The 25492-nt window shown below is 41.5% G+C and overlaps 1 protein-coding gene across 1 annotated transcript in view; it reads right to left on the bottom strand.

Moving 5' to 3' along the window:
• Positions 1-1876: 1876 nt before the first annotated feature.
• LOC308512370 (centriole and centriolar satellite protein OFD1-like) overlaps positions 1877-25492 on the bottom strand; it is a gene marked incomplete at both ends in the record, with an annotated part of 134089 nt that continues 110473 nt past the window's right edge. The window contains 6 exon segments of the mRNA XM_081082139.1: positions 1877-1942; positions 10808-10960; positions 11616-11767; positions 19316-19429; positions 20427-20539; positions 22003-22127. Of these exon segments, the coding sequence (XP_080938265.1) occupies positions 1877-1942; positions 10808-10960; positions 11616-11767; positions 19316-19429; positions 20427-20539; positions 22003-22127 (723 nt within the window).

Below are 25492 nucleotides of genomic sequence, written 5' to 3' on the forward strand. Positions count from 1 at the left end.
ATGTGTTATAGTAACTATAGTTATAATGCTATGTTGTATAATTGAATATTGATGAGAGTAGGTCTTAAATGTTCTCACCACAAATATTTGATAATTATATGACATGATGCAGGTGTCATTGAATTCCATGGTGGCAAACATTCTGCAGTAGTGTGCCAAATGAACACATTATATACCTTACCTTAAACTCACAATCTTCTGTCAATTTTATCTCAATAAAGCTGGAAGAAAAATAATGTTATCTAAGAGCTGTTGCAAGAGATGTCAAATTCTTGGTGGCAACATGAGTAAATGTTTTGCTTATGCTAATTGTGACAAAAAAAAATAGTGCTTAAATTCTTTCAATTACTTTCCAAAATATTCTTCAATAGCCCTGGCTGGTGTGGCTCACTTGGTTGGAGTGCACCAAAAGGTCACAGGTTTGATTTCTTGTCAGGGCACATACCCAGGTTGCAGATTTGATCCCTGGTCAGGCACGTAGGGGAGGCAACCAAACTGATGTCTCTCTCTGTCCCCGTCTCTAAAATTAAAAAAACTAAGAAATGAAAAACATATTGTCAAGGATTAAAAATACTTCAAAGATAAATTTCTTAAAGCCTAAAGAATAACACTAAAAAGCCTTATCATTTTGTTGTAGAACTCAAGGGCTAGACAAGTATTAATGGCAAAAACAATTCAGCTTAGCTTGTATTTGTAAAGGAAGATGATCCACTCCAGGATTTTCATGGAAGGACTGACCAGATAAATCCTTCCTGTGTTAGGCTGGATTTGGGTGAAGTGCATTTTCTAAAGGCCATTCTGGAAGAGCTTCTAGGGGCTGAGCCATTCCCAGTCCTGGGATGTATTCCATAGAAGCAGCTCCAGCACAGCCCAGGCTAGAGGCAGCGATGCTGGTCTAGACACCTGGGTCCTGGCTGCACAACTGGATGGTCACAAGACCTTGGTCAAGTCTCTAACCTCTGTGTCCCACGTTCCCTAATCTATAAAATGCAGGCAGTCACACTTCATATGGCTGATATGAGCATTAAGTGAGTTAATACAGGTACAAGTTTAAAGAATACCTGACACACAGTAAGTGCTCAGTAACTGTTACCTTTTCTTCTCAGGGTTTGGGTTCATTCTCAAGACAAAGATGTCAGAAATAAAGCCCAGTGTACTATGCTGTTTCTGGCACCTAGAATGAAAAACCTTTGTCTTTATTTTGAGGGACAAATCAGAAGGATGGTGCTGGGGAAGATGGCCTCTGGTTTGACAGGCAATAGCCCAACTCTGGAGAGCAAGGAACACAGAAGAAACGACCAAAATGCAGTCCGGAAATTTGACCAATAACATGATTTTCAAAGAAATATCTAACACAAAGATGAGGAAAAAAACACGTAACAGCTCATTCTAGTGTAATGAAAGGTCTAAGTATGAGGAATTCTGATTATTTTTAATTTTATACACTAGAGTACCAAATTAAATGATGAAAAAGAAACCACCCTGTATTAAACAAACATTTTTTATTGAGAATTGTATTTATTACATTGTGTTACATGAGAAAAAAGCTGGGCAACACAGGTGGTTACCAGAAGTCATCTGGTTCTTCATGAGACAGCCCTGTGAAACTAAATTAGAGAAAGACAAAAATTTTAAAAATTTGTTAAATTCTTGTCAGTTCATTAGGGGACCTTTCTAATGTTCTCATTCCTTTCCTAATCAGTAGCCATATCATAACTTCAAAATGTAAAAGATTCTTTTGGCAGTCAGTAATTTTGATTAATTCAATAGTTTCTTAGAGGCAGACCTCAACATATGAACAATGCTCTTGGGCTAACAAAGTCAGCAATGTGATGAATGATTTGCATAAGAACACAATGTTGGGGAAAGCATACCTTTAATCTTTATCACTAGGGAGCAGCTTGTCCACTTGTGAGTCTTCTCTGACACTCTTTATTGAGCTCTGAAAAGAGGAGAAAGAATAATTTTGAAATTAGAGGTGTATTAATGTATTAATTTTATTAAACAACTAGGGGCCCGGTGCATGAAATTCGTGCACCGGGTGTGTGTGTGGGGGTAGTGTCCCTCAGCCCAGCCTGCCCCCTCTCACATACTGGGAGCCCTCAGGCGTTGACCCCCATCACCCTCCAATCGCAGGATCGGCCCCTTGCCCAGGCCTGACGCCTCTGACAGAGGCGTCAGGCCTGGGCAGGGGACCCACATTTCCCCCCATCACTGGTTCTGCCCCCAGCCCAGGCCTGATGCCTCTGGCCCAGGCGTCAGGCCTGGGCAGGGGACCCCCAGACCCCTCCGATTGCTGGCTCTGCCCCTTGCCCAGGCCTGATGCCTCGGCCAGAGGTGTAGACTCCCATCACCCTCCGATCGCCTGATCAGCCCCTTGCCCAGGCCTGACGCCTCCGCCAGAGGTGTCAGGCTTGGACAAGGGACCCCCATCTCCCCACGATCACTGGCTCTGACCCCCGCCCAGGCCTGAGGCCTCTGGCCCAGGAATCATGCCTGGGCAGGGGACCCCCATCTCCCTCTGATCGCTTGCTCCACCCCTCGCCCAAGCCTGACACCTCTGACCCAGGCTTCAGGCCTGGGCAAGGGGACCATCATATCCCCCCAATCCCCGGCTCCGCCCCCCACCCAGGCCTGATGCCTCTGGCCGAGGCGTCCAGCCTGGGCAGCGGGGACCCGCAGCGGCAGCAGCGCCGTGATCCCCCGCTCTGCCCCTGCCCAGGCCTAACACCTCTGGCCGAAGCATTAGGCCTGGGCAGGAGACCCCCAGCTCCCAGTGGTTGCAGGCTCCGCCCCTGCCCAGGCCTAACGCCCCTGGCCTAGCCATCCGGCCCGGGCAGCGGGGACCCGCAGTGGCAGCGGGGGGCGCCGCCATCGCGCAGGCTCCGCCCCTGCCCCTGCAGGACGCCTCTGGCTGAGGCATCCGGCTCGGGTAGCAGGGACCCGCAGCTGCAGCGGCCCCGCGATCATGGGCTCCGCTTTAGGCACAGGCAAGGGACCCCTAGCTCTCGGGACTGCCAGTTTCGACCGTGCCCAGCTCCCATCGCTGGCTCCACCCCTACTTCCTGCTATCACTGGCCAGGGTGGCAAAGGCGCCTGATTTTCAGATCATGGCTGGGGGGCAGGGCAAAGGTGGCCCCAGGGCCGCCTTTGAACTGCCCCCCACCTCTTAGCTACCCCCTGGGTTTCCCATCACTGTCAGTGGCAGGGAGCTTCTTCCTGCTTTCCCTTTCGCCTCCCTGCATGTGCCTACATATGCAAATTAGCCGCCATCTTGTTGGCAGTTAACTGCCATCTCAGTTGGCAGTTAATTTGCATATAGCCCTGATTACCCAATGAAAAGGGTAGTGCCGTACGCCAATTACCATTTTTCTCTTTTATTAGTGTAGATTTTGATTTCTCTGAAACTCTTAAAAAAATGATTTTGAAAATATCAGAAGATCACAGACATTCCAGAAAACTGGGATCTTAACCCAGCCAAAGGAATGACATTTCAATTTTTCAATTTTATTTATTATTTTGTTAGCTTTTGTTTTTCTTTTTTGTTCCCCCCCCCCCTTTTTTTTGTTTGTTGCTTTTATTCTTTCTTCTTTCTTTGTTCTCCTTTTTTTGTTGTTTGTTCCTTTATTTCCTACTTCTGTACACATTATTTTTTCAACCACGTGAGCAAAAGACATGTGAGCGGTGCACTCTTGTCCAGGGAGCATTAGCCCCGTGAGCAGCCTGCGTCGAGCCAAAGAGAGGCAGCCTCATGTGGCCTGCCCCTATCCAAGGAGCAGCAGCTGTGTGAGCAGCCCGCTTCCCCAGCCGAAGAGCAGCAACCACATGAGCAGTCTGACCTGTCCGAGGAGCAGCAGCTGAACAAGCATCTTGCCCTTGTCCAAGCAGCAGCAGCCGCACAAGCAGCCTGCCCAATCCAAGGAACAGCAGCTGTGTGCCCATCCGAGGAGCAGCAGTTCTGCAAGTGGCCTGGCCCCATTCGAGGAGCAGCGGCAGCCGAACCCGGTCCAAGAAACAGCAACCACATGAGCAGACCGGCCACATCTGGTGAGTGGCAGCTCTACACAGCATGCACCGGAGGAGCAGAGCCACAACAGCCTGCACCTGTCTGATGAGCAGCAGCCGATACTAGGAGCAGTAGCCCCACAAGCAGCCCACCACAGAGGAACAACAGCAGCATGCAGCCAGCCCCCAATCAAGGTTCAGCAGCCACGTGAGCAGTCCGCCCCAGGTCAAGGAGTAGCAGCTGCGTGCGTAGCCAGCCCCAACCAAGGAACAGCAGCTTCGTGATCAGCACATCCTCTGTCTCAGGAACAGATTCTGTGTGTGAAGCCTCCCGCCACCAGCCAGAGGAGCCACCACAACTGTGAACAGCACCCACCAGAGGAGCTGCTGCCAACTGAGGAGCAGCTGCTACAATAACCGCCAGAGGAGCAACCACAGCCCGAGGAGCCACTGCCACCCAAGGAGCAGTCGCTGAATGACTCAACATCTAGATATGTCGGTGAGATCAAACATGGGTACACAAAGAAACCCCCGAAAGAAAGAGAAGGAGGACTCACCAGAAAAGCAGCTAAGTGAAACCGAGGCATGCATGACAGAAAAAGAATTCAGATTAAGGGTCTTAGAGTGCATAAACCGGATGAAGGAAAAACTCAACAACTTATGCAAGAAGCAAGAAGAAACAGATAAAAAAAATCAATAAATTATGTAAGAACCAAGAAGAAATGAAGAGTGATATAGCTGCAATAAAAAACACCATTGAAAGTTTCAACAGTAGACTAGGAGAAGCAGAGGACCAAATTAGCGAATTAGAAGACAGGGAAGCAAAACTCCCAAACTGAATTGCAATTGGCGAAAAAAAATTAAAAGACAGGAGGAGAGCCTAAGTGAGCTATGGAACAACATGAAACGAAACAACATGCGAATAATAGGGGTGCCAGAACAACAGAAAGAGGAACAAGACTTAGAAAACCTATTTGAAGAACTAATATCAGAAAACTTCCCTGAGGTGGGGAAGAAAAAAGAGTCATACAAGCACAGAGAGTCCCAAACAAGGTGACCTTAAAAGACCCACATCAACACACATCATAATTACCATGGCAAATGTTCAGGACAAAGAGAGAATCTTAAAGGCTGCAAGAGAGAGACGGAAAATTACATACAAGGGATCTCCCATTAGATTATCATATGATTTCTCAACTAAACACATCAGGCCAGAAAAGAATGGACGGAAATTTACACAGTGATGCAAAGCAAAGCAATGAATCCAAGAATACACTATCCAGCAAGACTATCATTCAAAATTGAAGGGGAAATAAGAAGCTTCACAGACAAAATAAGGCTAAGGGAGTTTATCAATACCAAGCCAGCAATGCAAGAAATGCTAAAGGGATCAGTGTAAAAAGAAGAAATAAAAAGCTCAGAAAGAAAACACACAGAGAAAATAGAAATGGCTACAAACAAGTACCTTTCAATAATAACTTCAAAGGTAAATGGACTAAATGCTCCAACCAAAAGACATCGAGTGGCTGAATGGATAAAAAAAACAACAAAACAAACAAACAAAAAAAAAACATGACCCATACATTTGCTGTCCACAAGAGACTGACCTCAGAATCAGGGACTCACACAGACTGAAAGTGAAGGGATGGAAAAATATCTTTCAGGCAACTGGAAATGAAAATATAGCTGGGGTAGCAATACTTATATCTGACAAAATAGACCTCAAAGTGAAGGCCATAATAAGAGATAAGGGAGGCCACTTCATAATACTAAAGGATTGAATATACAGAGGATTTAACCCTGATAAACATATATGCACTCAATACAGAAGCACCCAAATACATAAAAAAAAACCTCCTGGAAGATATCAAGGGAGAGACTGACAACAATACAATCATAGTAGGGGACTTTAATACACCACTGACATCACTGGATAAATCCTCTAGACAAAAATAAATAAATAAATAAATAAAATGGTAAAGAAACAGCAATCCTAAATGACTCACTAGATCAGATGGACTTAATTGACATCTTCAGAACATTTCACCCCAAAGCCACGGAATATACGTTCTTCTCAAGTGCTCATCGGACATATTCAAAAACAGACCACATACTGGGTCACAAACAAAGTCTCCCCAAATTCAAGAAGATTGAAATCATACCAAGCATTTCCTCAGACCACAAGGGCATAATACTAGAAATAAACTAGAATAAAAACAACTCAACATTTTCAAACACTTAGAAATAAAAACACTTAGGAGCTGAATAGCATGTTATTAAATATTGATTGGGTTACCAATGAGATCAAAGAAGAAATTAAAAACATCCTGGAAACTACTGACAATGAAAACACAACAATCCAAAACCTATGGCACACAATGAAAGCAGTCCTGAGAGGGAACTTTATAGCTCTACAGGTCTATCTCAATAAACAAGAAAAAATGGTAGTAAATCATCTAAAACTACCTCTCAAAGAATAAGAAAGAGAGCAACAAGGAAAGCCCAGAAGGAGCAAAAGGAAGGAGATAATAAAGATTAGAGCAGAAATACATGACATAGAGACAAAAAAAAAACAATACAGAAAATCAATGAAACCAAGAGCTTGTTCTTTGAAAGGATAAACAAGATTGTTGAACCTCTAGTCAGGCTCACCAAGAAATAAAGAGAGAGGACCCAAATAAACAAAATCAGAAATGATAATGGCGAAATAACAACAGACCCCAGAGAAATACAAATGATTGTTAAAAAATACTATGGACAACTCCACTCCAACAAACTAGACAACCTGGAGGAAAAAGACATATTCCTAGAAACATACAACATTCCAAAACTCAATCAGGAAGAATCTAAAAATCTCAACAGGCCAATAACTATGGAAGAAATTGAAGAGTCATCAAAAAGCTTCCAGCTAACAAAAGCCCAGGACCACACGGCTTCACAGGGGAGTTTTACCAAACATTCAAGGAAGAACTAAAACCTATCCTCCTCAGACTACTACAAAAAATTAAAGAGGAAGGAACACTTCCAAGCTCATTTTATGAAGCCAGCATCACCCTAATTCCAAAACCAGGTAAAGACAACACAATGAAAGAGAATTACAGGCCAATATCCCTCATGAACATAGATGCCAAAATCCTCAACAAAATCTTGGCAAATCAGATCCAGCAGTACACAAGAGAGATCATACACCATGAACAAGTAGGATTTATCCCAGGGATGCAAGGATGGTACAATATCCGCAAATCAATAAACATGATATACCACATAAACAAATTGAAAGAAAAAAAACACACAGTCATATCAACTGATACAGAAAAAGCATTTGACAAAATTCAACACCCATTTTTGATAAAACCTCTCAGCAAGGTAGGAATAGAAGGATCATACCTCAACATAATAGAAGCCATATATGACAAACCCACAGCCAACAGCATACTCAATGGGCAAAAACTAAAACCATTTCCCCTAAGAACAGGAACAAGACCGGGATGCCCACTCTCACCACTCCTGTTTGACAGTGTACTGGAAGTATTAGCCACTGCAATTAGACAAGAAGAAGAAGAAATAAAAGGCATCCAAATTGGAAAAGAAGAAGTAAAACTGTCTTTATTTGCAGATGATATGATATTATACATAAAAAAACCTAAATACTCCATCAAAAAACTATTAGACTTAATAAATGAATCTGGCAATGTAGCAGGATACAAAATTACTGCCAAGAAGTCTATGGCATTTCTATGCACCAATAGTGAACTTATCGAAAGAGAGACTTAAAAAGCAATCCCATTTACCATCGCACCAAAAAATACTAAGCTACCTAGAAATAAACTTAACTAAAGAGGTAAAAGACCTCTATTCAGAAAATATTCATGTTCTTGGATTGGTAGAATCAACATCATTAAAATGTCCATAATACCCAAAGAAATGTATAAATTCAAGGCACTTTCCATTAAAATACCAATGGCATATTTCACAGACCTAAAACGAACTCTCAAAAAATTCATCTGGAATAAAAAAAGACCCCAAATAGCTGCAGCGATCCTGAGAAAGAACAATGTAGGTGGGATCTCAATACCAGGTATCAAGTTGTATTACAAAGCCACTGTTCTCAAAACTGCCTGGTACTGGCACAAGAACAGACATATAGATCAATGGAATAGGACAGACAGCCCAGAAACGGGCCCGAACCAATATTCTCAATTAATATTTGACAAAGGAGGCAACAACATACAATGGAGTCCAGATAGTCCCTTCAATAAATGGTGTTGGGACAATTGGGCAGATACATGCAAGAAAATGAAACTAGACCGCCAACTTACACCACACACAAAAATAAACTCAACATGGATAAAGGACTTAAATATACGACCAGAAACCATTAGAATATTAGAAGAATCCAAAGGCAACAAAATCTCAGACATATGCCAAAGCAATTTCTTCACCGATACAGTTCCTATGGCATTGGAAACTAAACAGAAAATAAACAAATGGGACTACATCAAAATAAAAAGCTTCTGCACAGCAAAGAAACTATCAACAAAACAACAAGAAAACCCACTGCATGGGAGAACATATTTGCCAATGTTATCACCGATAAGTTTTTAATCTCCAACTAGGGAACTCATACAACTTAATAAAAGGGAGATAATCCAATCAAAAAATTGGCAAAGGACCTAAATAGACACCTTTCAAAAGAGGACATTCAGAAAGCCAAGAGACATATGAAAACATGCTCAAAGTCACTGAAATCATCCGAGTGATGCCAATCAAAACAACAATGAGGTACCATCTCACACCTGTCAGAATGGCTATCATCAACAAATCCACAAAACACAAGTGCTGGAGTGGATGTGGAGAAAAAGGAACACTCGTGCACTGCTGGTGAGAATGCAGACTGGGGCAGCCACTATGGAAGACAGTATGGAGTTTCTCAAAAAACTACAAATGGAACTCCCATTTGACCCTGTGATCCCACTTCTAGGAATATATCCCAAGAAACCAGAAACACCAATCAGAAAGGATATATGCACTCCTATGTTCATAGCAGCACAATTCACCATAGGTAAGATCTGGAAACAGCCTAAGTGCCCATCAGTAGATGAATGGGTTAAAAAACTGTGGTACATCTACACGATGGAATACTATGCTGCTGTAAAAAAGAAGGAACTCTTACCATTTGCAACAGAATGGATGGAACTGTAGAGCATTATGCTAAGTGAAATAAGCCGGTCAATGAAAGGAAAATACCACATGATCTCACTCATTTATGGATAATAAAGACCATTATAAACTTATGATCAAAAATAGATACAGAGGCAGAGTTGCCTCAAACAAACTGTCAAACTACAGCGGGAAAGCCGGGGAGGGCTGGGTGGCTGGAGAGGGGTGACAAGAGATCAACTGAAGGATTTGTATGCATGCATATAAGCATAACCAATGGACATAAGACACTGGGGGTAAGCGAGGCCAGGGGATTGTCAAGGGCGGGAAAAAACATATGTAATACTCTTTATAATACTTTAAGCAATAAAACAATAAAAAATACTAAAATAAAAAATAAAATAAAATAAAATATCAGAGAGGAATGGAGAGGGAGAGATAGAAACATCAACAATGAGAATCATTGATTGGCTGCCTCCTGTACGTCCCTCACTGGGGATCGAGCCAGCAACCTGGGTTATGTGTCCAGACCAGGAATCAAACTGTGACCTTCTGACTCATAGGTCAACACTCAATCACTGAGCCATGCTGGTTGGGCTGAAAACTTTTTGAAATATACAGTAGGTCCTCGGGTTATATCGCGACATAATGCGATTTTCCCCGTTAAGTCGGAACCCACCTATAGAATCACCTACATCACTCACATGGAGCACATACACAGCAGTAATGAAGTGAAAGAGTAAAAAAAAAAAAAATTAAAGCAAGATAACAATTCCTGACCTTTACTTGTGGCAGATAATAAAAAACAAAGCACATATGTACATATGTCGAAATGACGGAACTTTTTTTTATTAACACTGTAAATGGGAGATAGTGATGTAACCGCAAAACAACATACATCGAGTTCAACGTAACCCGAGGACTGCCTAAATATAATTTGAGTCCAAAACGTTGACTTTTAGATGTGAAATTTAGCAAGCACTCTAACTGTCCTGTGCGCATTCTCAATAGCCATAGTATTCTAGACTTATGTAATATATTAGAGGCCCAGTGCATGAAATTCGTGCACTCAGGGGGTCCCTCAGCCCGGCCAGAACCCTCTCACATTCTGGGAGCCCTCGGGGGATGTCCCACTGATCGCTTCGCGATGCTACAGAGGTGGGAGAGGCTCCCACCACCACCGCTGCGCTCGCCAGCCATGAGCCCTATGGGAGCGCACTGATCACCAGGATGCAGCTTCTGTATTGAGCATCTGTCCCTGGTGGTCAGTGCCCATCATAATGACTGGTCATTCTGCGGTTCAACCATTTGCATATTAGGATTTTATTATATAGAATTCATGTCTCAGATAGTACCAATCCATTTGTTTTTCATTGATAGCACTTTCATTCTTGTTCTGAAAATAATGAGATAGCTCCAATTTTACAAACCTTACCAATCAAGATCTGTTCACTCTTTGGCCCAAGCAAAGGAGATAACATTTTGTCAGAAGTGTAATATACATACGACTTGAGGCTCCATTTGAATTTTGGATTTCCTCTGCTGTTACCTTTTGTCTCCAACTCCTGTCCCAAGGTTTTCTAACAAACCACAGAAGCCCTCACATCCTCACATACAGACCACTGGTCCATAGCATCAGTACCTTATCCACCTTCTTCAGGTCTTGGTCCTTTTGGGTGATATGCATGTATTTCTTTAAAGCATATTCACCACAAACAGATTTGTCTTTCATTTCCTGAGCACTCACTTCTAATTCTTTCTCCATTTCCGTCTTGAAAGACTCTTCAATAATCTGCTGTAAATAGATGACCAGCAAAATAGGAGATACACATATACATTTTAAAAACACATAGTACTATAACTCTGTTTCTTTATGTGACATGTGCATGACAGAAAACTGTTTCATTCGTTGCTACTATCAAAGTGGCACAAATATATCATGTAATGAAGAATAGGAATTACTGTGCCTAAAGTGTCTGTGTTCCAGATCAAATGAGCCAGGAATTCAAGGAACATGATACAGAAGATTAATCTACGTAAGGTCCAGCAGGCATGAGAAGTAGCAGGGTAATCCATCTGCCTGGGACCAGAATCAGGACATAGAAAGTCAAAGACAATGAGGAGGGAGGAGGGCAGGGCAGCCTGAGGAAGCCACCAGATTGGCAGCCACCTCCCCCAGTTTCTTCTGGTCCTAGCCAGCTGACCTTGAAACCCCTTACACAGGGAAGTTCTACAGCAAAGCAGAGTCCATCTCCTTTCCGAGTGTGTTTTCAGGAACATGAGAATGCATGCTCACAGACTTGCAAAGCTCCCTTTTCCTATGAGACTCCTATTATGCCCATGTACAGCCCTTTTCAGTGGGCTTAAGCACAGGAGAGGATTGGGATGCCTGCAGCAAGCTTTTTAAAAGTTACCTACTAGCATGGAGAACTGAGCTATGCTTATTATACCTTTTCTCGATCCAGTTTTTCTAGTTTTCTCCGTTCTCTTTCCAAAGCTTTCTGTTCATTCTGCCTTCTTTCTTCTCTCAGCTTCTGTTCTTTCAGCAGGTTCCATATTCTTTCTTCTTCACTCTCTTCTCTAACTTCTTTCTCATCTGCACCTAAAGAGACAGAAAATAAAGAGCAGAGGCCCAGGGAGACAGCTCAACTCTCAGTTGATTGTGTTGGCCTGCTGATCCATCTTCATGGTCTCGCAGCCTCCAGCCCCACACCTGGCACAGCATCTGCCTTTTACTTTACTTAGATGAAAACAAGTCACCCTTGCCATGAACAACTTCAACTGTCCTCCTGCCACAACACATTTCCTTATCTTCCTCACCCCTTCTTCTGTACTCTGCCCTTCGCAAGCCTTGCATTTCTGCCTCTATCCTCAGTTGTAACTCTCTATTTAGGATTCTAACTTAAACATTAGTCTGTATTTATACAGCAGTTGTATAACTCTTCCCCTAATTCCCACAAAAGCAATCGAGCCTCTCCCGCCCAGAACAGTACAAAATTAGTACAAAACCAGCACCCCGCCCCTGAACCCCCCTAGTCATCTTACCAACATTTCCCACTTGCCCTGGGCCGATCCCTTCCTGGAGTTTTAGCTATTACCTCTGCCCTGATCATTCTCACATCTTTTTCTCTAGCACAGATCTCTCCCCGAGTCTCATCCGCATTTCTGGCCAGTTCCCTACCATCAACACTTGGAAATCCCACAGCATCAGCTTCAGACCTGAAGTTATCATTCCTGTCCCTTTTTATCATGCCTTTCTACACTACATTCACTCATCCACCAGGGCTTACAGGCTCTAACTCCCCCAGATACTGCAATAAGACTACCTCTCACCTTTTACCTGGACAGCTGAGCTGAAATAACCTAATCAATGTGCTCACCCTGACATCAGTCTCTCTGCCTTCAAGCAACCACCATCAGCAGCACCCTTCATTTCCTGAAAAGAAGACCTGGATTTCTGTTGCTGTCTCTGCTCTGGTGGTGTCCACACCTTCTTTCCGGACTGACCTGAAATAGTACACTACTTCTGCACTGGGAACACTGCACCTCCAGCAGCAGACTCATGCTACCTGGGTATATTTGTGCCTCCCTTGCTCTGTGCTTTGCTTTCAATCTCTCCCTAACCTAATACTCACTTCCTCCCACCTCTCCCACACAACCCCACCACTGAGCAAGTGCCCAGGACCCTGAAAAAAGAGATAAACGAACAGAAGAATATACCATGTTCATGGACTGGTAGAATTAATATCATTAAAATGTGCCTACTATCCAAAGCAATCCTTAGATTCAATGCAATCACTATTAAAATGCCAAGTGCATATTTCACAGATCTAGAAATATGCAAAAAATTTATATTTGCATATAAATTTGAATGTTCTGAACATTCAAATGAGATACAGAACACTGAAAAAGACCCCAAAATAGCCACAACATTCGTTTTTGTTTTTGTGTTTTTTTTTCTTCGGTATAGCAAAGGCGGAGATTTGTTAAAGAACAAGTACAGACTCCAAAGTAGGGAGGGGGAAAGAGTACCACAGAACAGACTCCCACATAGGGAGGGGGGTAGGGTCCCCTAGCCTCAACATTCTTGAGAAACAGGAACAAATGAGACTACATTGAACTAAAAAAACTTCTGCAAAGCAAAAAAAAATCAGCATCAAAATGAAAAGGGAATCCACTGTATTGGAGCACATATTTGCCAATAATACATATGGTAAGGGGTTAATTTCCAAAACACATAAAGTACTCCGATAATCCACCAAAAGAAAAACAACCCCATTAAATGTGGACAGAAAATCTAAATAGATACTTCTCCAAAGACAACATACAAATGGCAAGAGACATGAAGATAGGCTCAATGTCACTAATTATTAGAGAGATGCAAATTAAAATGACACTGAGGTGCCACTGCAAACCAGCCAGAATAGCAACCATTAATAAGTCATACAATAAGTGCTGGTGAGGTTGTGGATAAGAAGGAACCTTAGCACACTTCTGGCTAAGGAATACAAGATACAGCCACTAAGAAAAACAGTATTCCTAAAGTGACACCTCTCCACCACCACATTTACACAGTATTTTGTACCTGCCTTCTCACAACCACATGAATCTGTTTGTTCTACATCTATTGTTCCAGGCTTTATTTGTCTATTCCCTGTAGCTCAAAGCAAAAGTCCTCACCTGTCACAGGTTTAACTCAATGTCAATCCCACAGATGGCTATGCTTGCCTTTCTCCTCTGGCTCTGGAAGAGCCTAAACTTTTGTAGGCTACACTTTCCCCCCAGCAATGCTAAGAGACAAATTCATAGGTTCACCAAAGGATTTTGAAGGTTTTTGCTAACAGGACAGAAACAACACAGTCATTTCGGACTCATACTCCTGGTCATGAAATTCAAATACCAGAGGAGGCAGTTGATCATTTTCACAGGCAGAAATGCAATCTTCTTCTTGCTTGCAGACCTAAATGCCATCACTTTATCACATGGAATAGCAATCTCAAAATAGAAATGCTGTTTGGTTGCTGACTTTAAACAATAAAGAAGAAAAAAGGACTATATCTTTGCTGTGCATTGCATAACAACATTTCGTTCAACAGACCACATATATGACAGTGGTCCCATCTTCTCTCTATATAAAAGTCCAAGCAACGGTTAAGACTGGCCGGTAGCTATGATGTGCACTGACCACCAGAGGGCAGATGCTCAAGGCAGAATCTGCTCCCTGGTGGTCAGTGTGCTCCCACAGCCAAGCTCCCATGACCAGACAACTTCCCATGGTTGCTCCCGCGACCCCACCCCTGCCAGTAGGCCCCGATCAGGAGTGGACAAGATGGCCCTGTTCACCAGCCAGGCCAAGGGACCCCCCAAAATCATGCACCAGGCCTCTGGTAAGATTATAATGGAGCTGAAAAATCACTACTGTCTAAGTGGTGTGGCTATCACCACATGGTAATGTAATACAATGCATTACTCCCGTGTCTATGGAGATGCTAATGTAAACCAACCCACTGTGCTGCCAGTCATATAAAAGTACAGCACATACAACTACGTCTAGTACCTAATACTTAATAAATATAATAAAGGACCATGTCACTGGTTTATGTATTTACTACACTACCCTTTTAATCACTGTTTTATAGTGTTTTTTTTTTTTTTCTAATGATAAAGAAAAGTGTGCTGTGAAACAGCATCCCATGTTATATGGGCAGCAACTTCATATACCTCATGTTTATTACATCTCTCGATGGCGTCATTTTCTCCTGTGCTTGATTTAATCTTGTTTTGTACAGTAACATGCTGTATGTGCTTGCACCGGAGGGGCAATAGGCTACCTGGATGTACAGGAGGCTGTACCACCTAGATTTACAAAAGTGCACTCTGATGTTCACACAACAATGAATTCCCGAAGGACACATTTCTTAGAATATATACCTGCTATTAAATGGTGCATGACTGTACTTTGTAGCTACCTAATTAGTATTTCCACTGGACATCTCAAAGATATCAAGTTTTGGATTTTTTCACTTCCCTTTGTATCCAAACGAAGAGGGGAAATGATGATTATAAGAGAATTTTTCAATGATCAATGTAAACATTACTTAAGAATAATTTTAAAAGCCATTGTTATAATTTTCATTCTATCTCTGAGATAGAACACCTATGAACTCAGTTGGTTTCCTTTATTGTATTATTTTTATTTCCTACTCACCCAGGTCTCTGCGAAACAACCTATCACAGCCACTCTTGGGTGGCCACTGCCCCTACTCAGTATCTATCCCATCAGAGGTCTTGGTGATGGCTAGCTGACTGCTGACTTTCCCACTAGAAGCTCCATGAAGAAAGGGCTTGGGTTGTCCCACTGCAGTATGCCCAGCACCCAGCACACAGGAGGTGTTTGTTTTTCTTTTTTCACAATTAAATCAATGAGGTGATATTGGGTGATAGAGTTTTCATATATGAAGTGAAGGTTCTCAATGAAGTCTCGCTGAATGAGTGCTTTACAGGATGGTGTACCCTGGAATCAGTGAGAACAATCCTTTCAAAGTCTTGTTTCCTTTGGCAATTCCTCATCTCCCTGAGTATGCTGACTTGAACCAAGAAACTACTTACAAGAGGCGTTGAACATGATAGTCCCATCCAAACACTGGAAAAACAAGAGGTGGTTTTACTTAAGAAATCTCCTTTCAAGCTTGAGGCTTAAACTCTTTAGTTCAAGGAGAAAAAGATCTGGCTGGAGTATGAGACAAAGCTCTAATCTCCCCCTAGAGCTTTCCTCCCTGATTCCACACAGGGGAGGGAAGTGTGTAAATTAGAGACAGTAAGAAGAAAGAGAAAGTGGGCCAGACAAGTTTGATGACGAGTTTTCCTCCAATGTCATCAGCTCTTCTGAAAACTGAAATATAAAGGTTCTTCTGTCCTTATTTTTTTTTTAAAGACATGAAGGAAACAAAGAATTATTAACATACTACAATCACATTGAAGATGTATATGGGTATTAACCGCCATTTCAATTTTATACTATGATTTCCCAAAATGGAATAGTTTCTGAAGAACTGTCTTAAGCAAAAAGGTAACTGCTTTGTCAGACTATGGACAAATAAGAAAAATACAATCTTCCAAAACTCAATCAGGAAAAATCAGAAAACCTGAATAAGCCAGTAAGTACTGATGGAATTGAAGCAGTAATTAGATAACTTCCAGCAAACAGAAGTCCTGGTCCAGATGGCTTCATAGGGAAGTTTTATCAAACATTCAAAGAAAAACTAATACCTAATCTCCTCAACTATTCCAAATATCCAAGGGAAAGGAACACTTTCTATGAGGACAGCATTACCCTAATCCCAAATCCAGATAAAGCCACTACAAAGAAAGAGAATTATCCCCGATGAATACAGACCCTAAAATCTTCAACATAATTTTAGCAAATGAGATCCAGCAATACATTAAAAAGACCATACATCATGACCAAATGGCATTTATTCTAGGAATGCAAGGCTGGTACAATATCCACAAATCAATAAATGTGATATATCACATTAACAGACTGCAACACTCAAAAATCACATGATCATTTCAATCAATGCAGAAAAAGCATGACAAAATCCAACACCCTTTTTTGATAAAAACTTTCAGTAAAGTAGAAATAGATCATATCTCAACATATTAAAAAGCCATATATTACAAACCTACAGCCAATATCATACTCAATGGCTAAAAACTAAAACCATTTTCCCTAAGAATAGGAAGACAGGGATGCAACATAACAGGATATAAAATTAACACCCAGTAAACTATGGCATTTTTATATACCAATATTGAACGCTCAGAAAGAGAAATAAAAGAACAATCCCAATTAGCACTGCAACAACAACAAAAAATTGAGACTTATGAATAAACTTAACCAAAGTGGTAAAATACCTATACTCAGAAAACCATAGCACATTGAAAAAAGAGGTAGAAGAAGATATAAACTAGAGGAAGAATATACCATGTTCATAGATTGGCAGAAATAAATACCATCAAAATGTCCATACTACCCAAAGCAATCTTTAGGTTCAATGCATACCTATTAAAATACCAATGGCATATTTCACAGACTTAGAAAAATACTCTAAAAATTATACCAATAAAGACCTCAAAAGCTGCAGCAAGCTTGAGAAAGAGAAAAGTTGGAGGAATAACAATACTAGATATCAAGTTATACTAGAAAGCCACTGTAATCAAAATAGCCTGGTACTGGTACAAGTATCGCATACAGAGCAATGGAACAGAACTAAGAACCCAGAAATTGACCCACACCACTATACGAAACTAGTATTTGACAAAGGAGGCAAGAGCATACAATGGAGCAGAGGCAGTCTCTTCAAGAAATGGTGTTGGGATAATTAGACAGATATATGCAAAAACATGAAATAAGACCAACTTATACCATACACAAAATAATATGTGTATGGATACACAAAATGGATAAAAGACTTAAATTTAAGTTGGGAAACCATAAAAATCCTAGAAGAAATCACGGGCACCAAAATCTCAGCCATCTTACACAGCAACATGTTTATGGATACAATGCCTAGGGCAAAGGAAACTAAGAAGGAAATAGACAAATGGGGCTACATCAAAATAAAAAGCAGCTGCACAGCAAAAGAAACCATCAAGAAAATAACAAGAGCCCTGACTGGTTTGGCTCAGTGGATAGAGCGTTGACATGTGGACTGAAGGGTCCTAGGTTCGATTCTGGTCAAGGGCATGTACCTTGGTTACAGGCACATCCCCAGTGGGGGGTGTGCAGGAGGCAGCTGATTGGTGTTTCTCTCTCATCGATGTTTCTAACTCTCTATCCCTCTCCCTTCCTCTCTGTAAAAAATCAATAAAAGTATTTTTTTAAAAAGACAATAACAAGAGAGTCTACTGCATGGGAGAACATATTTGCCAATGATACATCCAATAAGGAGTTAGTTTCCAAAATATATAGAGAACTCATACAATTTAACAAAAACAAGGTAAACAGTCCAATTAAAAAATGGGCAAAGGACATAAATAGACACTTCTCCAAAGAGGACATACAGAAAGCCAAGAGACATATGAAAAAATCCTCAAAGTAACTAATCATCTGGGAAATGCAAATCAAAACAACAATAAGGTACCAGCTCACACCTGTCAGAGTGGCTATCATCAAGAAATCAAATGACAGCTGTTGGCGAGGATGTGGAGAAAAGTACACTGCTGGTGGGAATGCAGACTGGTGTAGCTACTGTGGAAAACAGTATAGTTTCCTCAAAAAATTCAAAATGGAACTCCCATTTGACCCAGTGATCCCACTTCTAGAAATATATTCTAAGAAACCCAATGCACTCATTAGAAAGAATAAATGCACCCCTATGTTCATAGCAGCACAATTTACAGTAGCTGAGATTTGGAATGAGCCTTAAGTGCTCATCAGCAGATGAGTAGATAAAAAAAACTATAGTACACTTACACAATGGAATACTGTGTGGCAGTAAAAAAGAAAGAACTCTTACCATTTGCAACAGCATGGATGGACCTGGAGAACATTATGCTAAGTGAAGTAAGCCAGTCAAAGAAAGATAAGTATCACATGATCTCCCTCATGTGTAGAATCTAATGAACAAAATAAACTGATGAACAAAAATAGACCCAGAGACATAAAAGCATGGAACAGACTGTGAAACCTCAGAGGGAAGTCAGGGGAGGGGAGGTGGGTAGGAAGAGCTCAATCATTGAACTTGTATGCATATATGCATAATGAGTGAACACAAATAATGGGATGGTGAGGGCCTGTGTGTGTGGGGTGGGGGTGGGGGGGGGGCGGGCGTGTGCCAGGAGCAGGCTGGAAGAGGTCAATGGGGGAAAGAAGGGGACTTCTGTAATAGTTTCAACAATAAAGATTTTTTTTTAAAAAAAGCCACTGTTGGGGAAGATTAATGAGAAGCAACTCCTTTAATTTTCTCCTCTTTACATGTTCAAATTTATTTCAGAAATGTATTAACAATGGCAATACTCAACTCTAAGACTTTGAATAATTTATGCTTATAAAGGTCCTCCCTCAATAAATGAAATAACTCACTAGGAACAGGCTGGCATTTAGTAGCTATCATACTATCTGTAGTTACAACCAAGGAAAACTTACTTGGGTAATGAGAGGAGATAGGTCTGGCAGGAGGAGCACCCAAGGCAGTTCCCAAGAGAGGCATGTCACCAGCAGGATGGAGGCCATTCACTTCAAACTGTATCGGCATGTCTGCTGCATCTATAATAGGTACAAATGAGTGTCCCAGGAGTCCTTAACAACAGCAAAAGAAGGCAGGGCAGTATGGGGGTAACTTTGGCTGCGCTCAAGTCTCAGCCAAAGCAACCAAGCCAGATCTTTTCCTACAGAATTAATCCTAAGACTTTCAGCATACCACTTGACAATCTATTTGCTTCTCAAAGTGTTATTACACTTAAAAGAATTAGATTTGTTTCCAAAACTAGATTTATAACCCAACAGGAAAGTGACAGAATTCACCTGACTTGCTGATAATTATATGAACTCCATTTAGATAGTAAAGCCTTAACAAAATTGTTAAAAAGTTAGTTGCAAAGAATTTACCAATTTTACTAAGCTCTTTCATTTAACTGTTCAAAGTAGAGTACTTTCAGATTTGACAATGAAGCTCACAATGCAAAACTACAGATTATATACAAATATAAAGATTTCCTAGGCTAGAGAGAACCTTAGAGCTGACTGACTTCTATATCCTAATTTTATACTTAAGCAGTATGCTCCCAGAGAACAATCTAAGGCAGAGCCAGAGCCAGGCCTCCAGTTTTCAGATAAGGAAGCTAATATACTTCCACCTCCACTCATTCACTAAGAATGAGGTTTCTACATCTGATGCAGTCATCAGAATCTGTATAACTTAAATAACTTAGCATCTTCATATTCCATAAAAAGAAAAAAAAATTAAGAATCAGGTATTTTAATCTGAGGCAATCCCAAACTTGGTAAATTAAGTTAAGGGTTCACTTGTGAGCTTAGCTCCAACTTTGAAATTATTGGTTATCTTGAAAATTAAAAAAAAGTAACACTCAAATAGACCCATCAAAATCTGTGATATAAAAAAGGTAATACATCTGTATCCATGTTTTTATCACAAAATACAAATGTTGTAATTTATAAAGGCCTTTGATTTAACAATGGATATATTTCACCAAGACTTAGCTTTCTACATTTTCAACTGTTAAAAACTGGTACTTACATTTAAACTTACGTTCAAAAGATGATCCAAATTCCTCATTATCCTCAAAAGATAGTTCATCCACATTTGAAAATTTATGTCTGTCTTGAACTTCAGTTTGTCTTTGATAAAGACTGGGTTGAAAGAATAAAATTCATGAGTGTGAAGTTGTAATAAGGTAAAACCAAGAGCACAGGGCTAAGAAAAGCCTTTGTGACTCTGGAAAAGGCTCTAGAGCAGTGGTTCTCAACCTTCCTAATGCCGCGACCCTTTAATCCAGTTCCTCATGTTGTGGTGACCCCCAACCATAAAATTATTTTCGTTGCTACTTCATAACTGTAATTTTGCTACTGTTGAGAATCGTCATGTAAATATCTGATATGCAGGATGTATTTTCATTGTTACAAATTGAACATAATTAAAGCATAGTGATTAATCACAAAAAAAATATGTAATTATATGTATGTTTGCCGATGGTCTTAGGCGACCCCTGTGAAAGGGTCATTTGACCCCCAAGGGGTCTCGACCCACAGGTTGAGAACCGCTGCTCTAGAGAATGAACTGTGCTCTGTGAAAATGAAAGCTGTCCTGCACTGGGCACGCTCCATGCAACTGGCATCATTCCAAGTAATCAAGACATTAGCTTGGGCACTCTGCAGAACCACCTTACACTGTGAGGCAGGTATTATATTGCTGACAAGAAATAATGTGGCACTCTCAATGCTTTTGTATTTTCAAGAACCACAAAACGTTTTTGAAAAGAACAAATTCTGCACAGCATCAGTATGAGTCAGCTGAAGATGCAAAACTACAAGCCCCATGTGCATCCAAGTGCCCTAACTCCCACATGGGTGTGCTGTTTCTCCTCTTGGCTTTATCATGAGAAAGCAATATAAATAAATGCACATTACACGCATTAGGACCACGATGGACACATGTGGCAGTTTTCAACTCTGTACACTGGGAGTGAATCAAAATATGCAGACAGATGTCCAGCCTGGAGCCCAGAACTAAGGAGTCAGAGTGCCGTCCATATGGATCAAGCACAGACAGGAGTCTCCTATGCGCCTCAATCCCAGCCTGGGTGACCCGCCACCCAACTTCTACATACGCCATTCTACTTCAGCAATCAGACCCTACAACCCACTACCAATTCAGTATTTATCTCAATAGACAAATTAGACTTTTGTTTGGACTAAATGCCCAAATATTTTTTAACTGACTTATTTTTTTTGAAGGACTTTAAAATTAAAATGTGTGAAACTACTTCAAGTTTAAAAATAAACTGAATTTGCTTCTGTAGATTTTGTATGTTGCTTTTTTATTTCTATAAACCAAGTCTATTCATAGAACTATGAAAATGCTTACTGCTACCATAGTGCACTGTGTACACATCAGGTTTAGCAAACAAGGAAAAATTAATTATTTGCTAAAAGGAATTTTCCCCAAATAATTCAGATGATTCTTGAAGATTACACATCATCTTACAATCTGATTCTACACTCCACATGGTCTTGAGCGTCACTTTAAAACAACGCAAAGTCAGGGCCATTCAGCTAACCAGACTTGGCTGGGCCAATCAGAATGTGGAACTTACTTGGCTTTCTGCTCCAGAAGGCTTGAGAGTGAATGGATGGAAAGGCTGTGCCTAGATTCAGTTGCTGAAGGCGGGAGCATTCTTTCAGGACAAGGACTGGGAAAAGCAAAGGACTGGGATTGGTCCAGACCTAAAGGGCAAAAGGTATCAGGACAAGAATATTACAAATTACACAGTGAAAACAGCAACATGGTTCCTAAGGAGTTTAATTTGAAAAGAAATTCTATTATCCTTGCAAATAGTTGAGTATGATGTATAACTGACCCACATTATTAAGGATTCAGCATTAATAATAAAACTAATCAGCAGTAAGGGAAAAGCCATTGATTACCATTCTCTGAACACGTCTGCATGTCAAGCAAAATGCTGAACTTGCTCTAAGCCGTTGCCTCCCACAATGTTATGTCACAGGGGAGAAGTCTCTGGTAAGCAGGCAACCATAGGTGCACTGAGGATGAAGCTACTCAGGCTAAAGATTTCCCAGGTACAGCAAGCATAGACTTCTCCTCCTTCTTGCTCTCTACAGCTCACTCACTCGTACTCAGATAAAAGGACCATGAAAGTCCTGAAACCCTTTCTGCAGAAGCTTACCTACATGAGTGGAGGCAGACTCTTAGATGCTAGTGGGCTTCTAGCAACAGAATACCGAAGAAAGCTTTTTCTAAGCAATCAATCTCTTGCTCTAGCTCTTTCATTCTTGCCTTGGTGTGATTACAAACTAAAGATCAGAAATGTGGGAGCAAACAACTGTGCTTGTATTTGGATGATTTATGATCCTTGGTGTAACTGTCTCTCCCATCAGCTTTTCCTGTTTGAGATGATTTTTTTCAAGAAATCCCTGCTTGTTTCACCAGTAGGAGACACCATAAATCTGCTGGCAGAATGATGAAACAGAGATGGCTTTGGCTGGGGGCTAAATGAAAATAATGTGACCAATGAGCAGGAAAAAAAATTCAAATATGCTTGATATTTTTTTTTAAATGAAGAGAGAGGTATTAATAAGAACAAATATGCACACTAAACAATTTCTGAAGCCAATTCTTATTTATTAGCATTTTTTTTGAGAGCTTTATGTACCAGTTATAACTTCACAGACCTTGTTTTTAGGCCTTTTTTTTAGTCCTCATTTAAAGATGTATTTTCCATTGAAGAGTGAAAGGGAAGAGTAGAGGAATAGGGAGAGAGAAGAGAAACACTGATGTGAGAGACACCTCAACTTGGCCTCCCACATGCACCCCCAACCAAAGATGGTGAGAAAACCCACAACTGAGGTATATGTGGTTGACAGGAATGGAACCCACCATCTTTTGGTCTGCAAGCCATCGCTCTAACCACTGAACAAAATTAGCCAGAGCTAGGCCTTCCTTCTTAATGCATGATATTATTTCACAACCCACGATCCACAATCATATTCATAAATTTGGTAACAAAGCCTAAGCAGACCTGAATTCACTGTTGATAAACTTTACCTGAACTGATGCAAATCCATTCATTACCTTTATTTATTCTACCCAGCATGGATAGTCACATATTTGACTGCAAACATGGTTCACTAAAGGATGCTGCCCCAGAACTCCCAGGGCTGTGGCAAAACCACTATAGGGCCCAATCTATCTATGCTAATATAAGTTTATGTGGTTGTTAAGCCCTCACGCCGCAATGCCCTCATGCCCATCACATCCATCATCAGGAGGCTGCGTGCACAGGTGGGCGCAGACTTGATGCTGTGTGCACGGAGGTGGGGCCTGGCAGCTAGCTCCACATGGCGTGGCCTGGGGTGCCGCAGTCTTTTTGCATCAAGGGTTCAGGAATTTGGAGAAGGGGCTGACACATAAATGGATACACTGGACAAGAAGTATAAATTTGGAAGGCATGGGGGAAAGCCAGGCGGAAACCAGCTCTCTAGTGGAGTGGCTTGCCGAATTTCTGGACCCATGGCTTTTTATTTACACATTTTGCCCTTTAGCAAAATAAACACACATATCAAAGGTCAGGTTTGATAAACAGGAAAAAATTATCAGGTTAGAGGAACTGCTTTTGGCCTTTCCTCTAGCAGCAGGTAATAATTTGCAGATTTTCAGCCCTGCTGAATATCGAAGCCCATCAGCCTTCTGGTGAACTTCTCGCATTTATTATGACCTGCTGGTCTTAGCTTCTAGCACTGGGGGTCCCGAGGCTTTACATGCCTGCAGGCAGGGACCCTACTCCAGCCTACCTCTTTGGGGCAATTCATCCAGGAGCCTACATCTTTGGGGCGATCTATCGTGGGGCTCCAGAACTGAGAGGGCACAGGCCAGGCTGGGGGGCCCCTTCCGCCTGACTGCAGGAATTTTGTGCACCAGGCCTCTAGTCGATAATAAAAGCATAATGTGCTAATTAGACCGGACAGCCGAATGACCTTCCAGACATCCTTCTGGACAACCTTCCAGACAAAGCCACAGCTGCGAGGTCTGAGGCGAGCCACCGAAGGTGAGTGCACAAATTTCATGCATCAGGCCTCTAGTTTTCAGATAAGGGTATGAGGACCTGCAGCCACAACAAGACTAACAACTCTGCTCCTCCCACATTACACCTGGGGAGCTAAGGCTAGGTCATACAGGTAGGGAGGTGTACAGATGCTGGGACTCCCTAAGCAAAACCTGAACATGCATAGCCAGTCTTGTGGCCGCTACTCTCCAGCAATGCCTCCAGGGCAATGCATGCGTTTGAAAAGGTTCCATCCTCAAACTATTCATCTTTCGAGATCACTGTGATTTCAGCTGTGGGCAGTTTAGCAAATAGGCTTGAGAGAAAATAAGGAACAGGGAAGGAGTCAAGAGATAAAAATGAAACTAGTGTGGAAGATGGGAAAAGGAACTGAGGAGGAGTGAGTACAAATAGGAACTGAGGAAGGCTCCAGGCCAGGAAATGTGGAAACCAGTTCAACTGCTAACACACAGAAACTTTCTTTTTGAGCTTTGTATCTCAGCTTCAGTACACCTGTTATGAAGAAGAGGCAGGCAGTATGCATCCTCAGGGCAAACATGCAGTAACATGATAGCAGTAATCCTTCTGAGTATCTGATGTGTTGCAGGCACTCAACTGAGAGCCATCTCATTTTGCCTTCTTCACCATGGCAAAGTAGATATTCATATCCCCATTGCAAATGAGGAAACTGAGGTCCAACTGTAGCTGGAGAAATCACTGGGTCAAATTTTTCCGACTTTAGTGGTAGTGGGTGGCTCTTGCAGTATCTTTAGAAAAAGACTTTTCTAAGACTCCCATGGGAGAATGAATGTATTTTATTGGTGTGTAATTATATTTTCTGGTCTGCAGGGTTCAATGTCCCTTAGCCTAGTCCTGAAAAGAGTGCAGACGGGGCTCCAGCAGAATCAAAGAGTAGGGCCAGTATCCAGAGTGTCCATTCCATGGTGGAGCAGGGCATGATTTAGTGTCAGGCTACATTTAGTACATCAGTACACTGTGTGAAGTCTACATGGCTGTGGGTCAC

Source organism: Myotis nattereri (assembly GCF_964212035.1).
Source record: "Myotis nattereri genome assembly, chromosome: Y".
NCBI classification, from domain to species: Eukaryota; Metazoa; Chordata; class Mammalia; order Chiroptera; family Vespertilionidae; genus Myotis; species Myotis nattereri.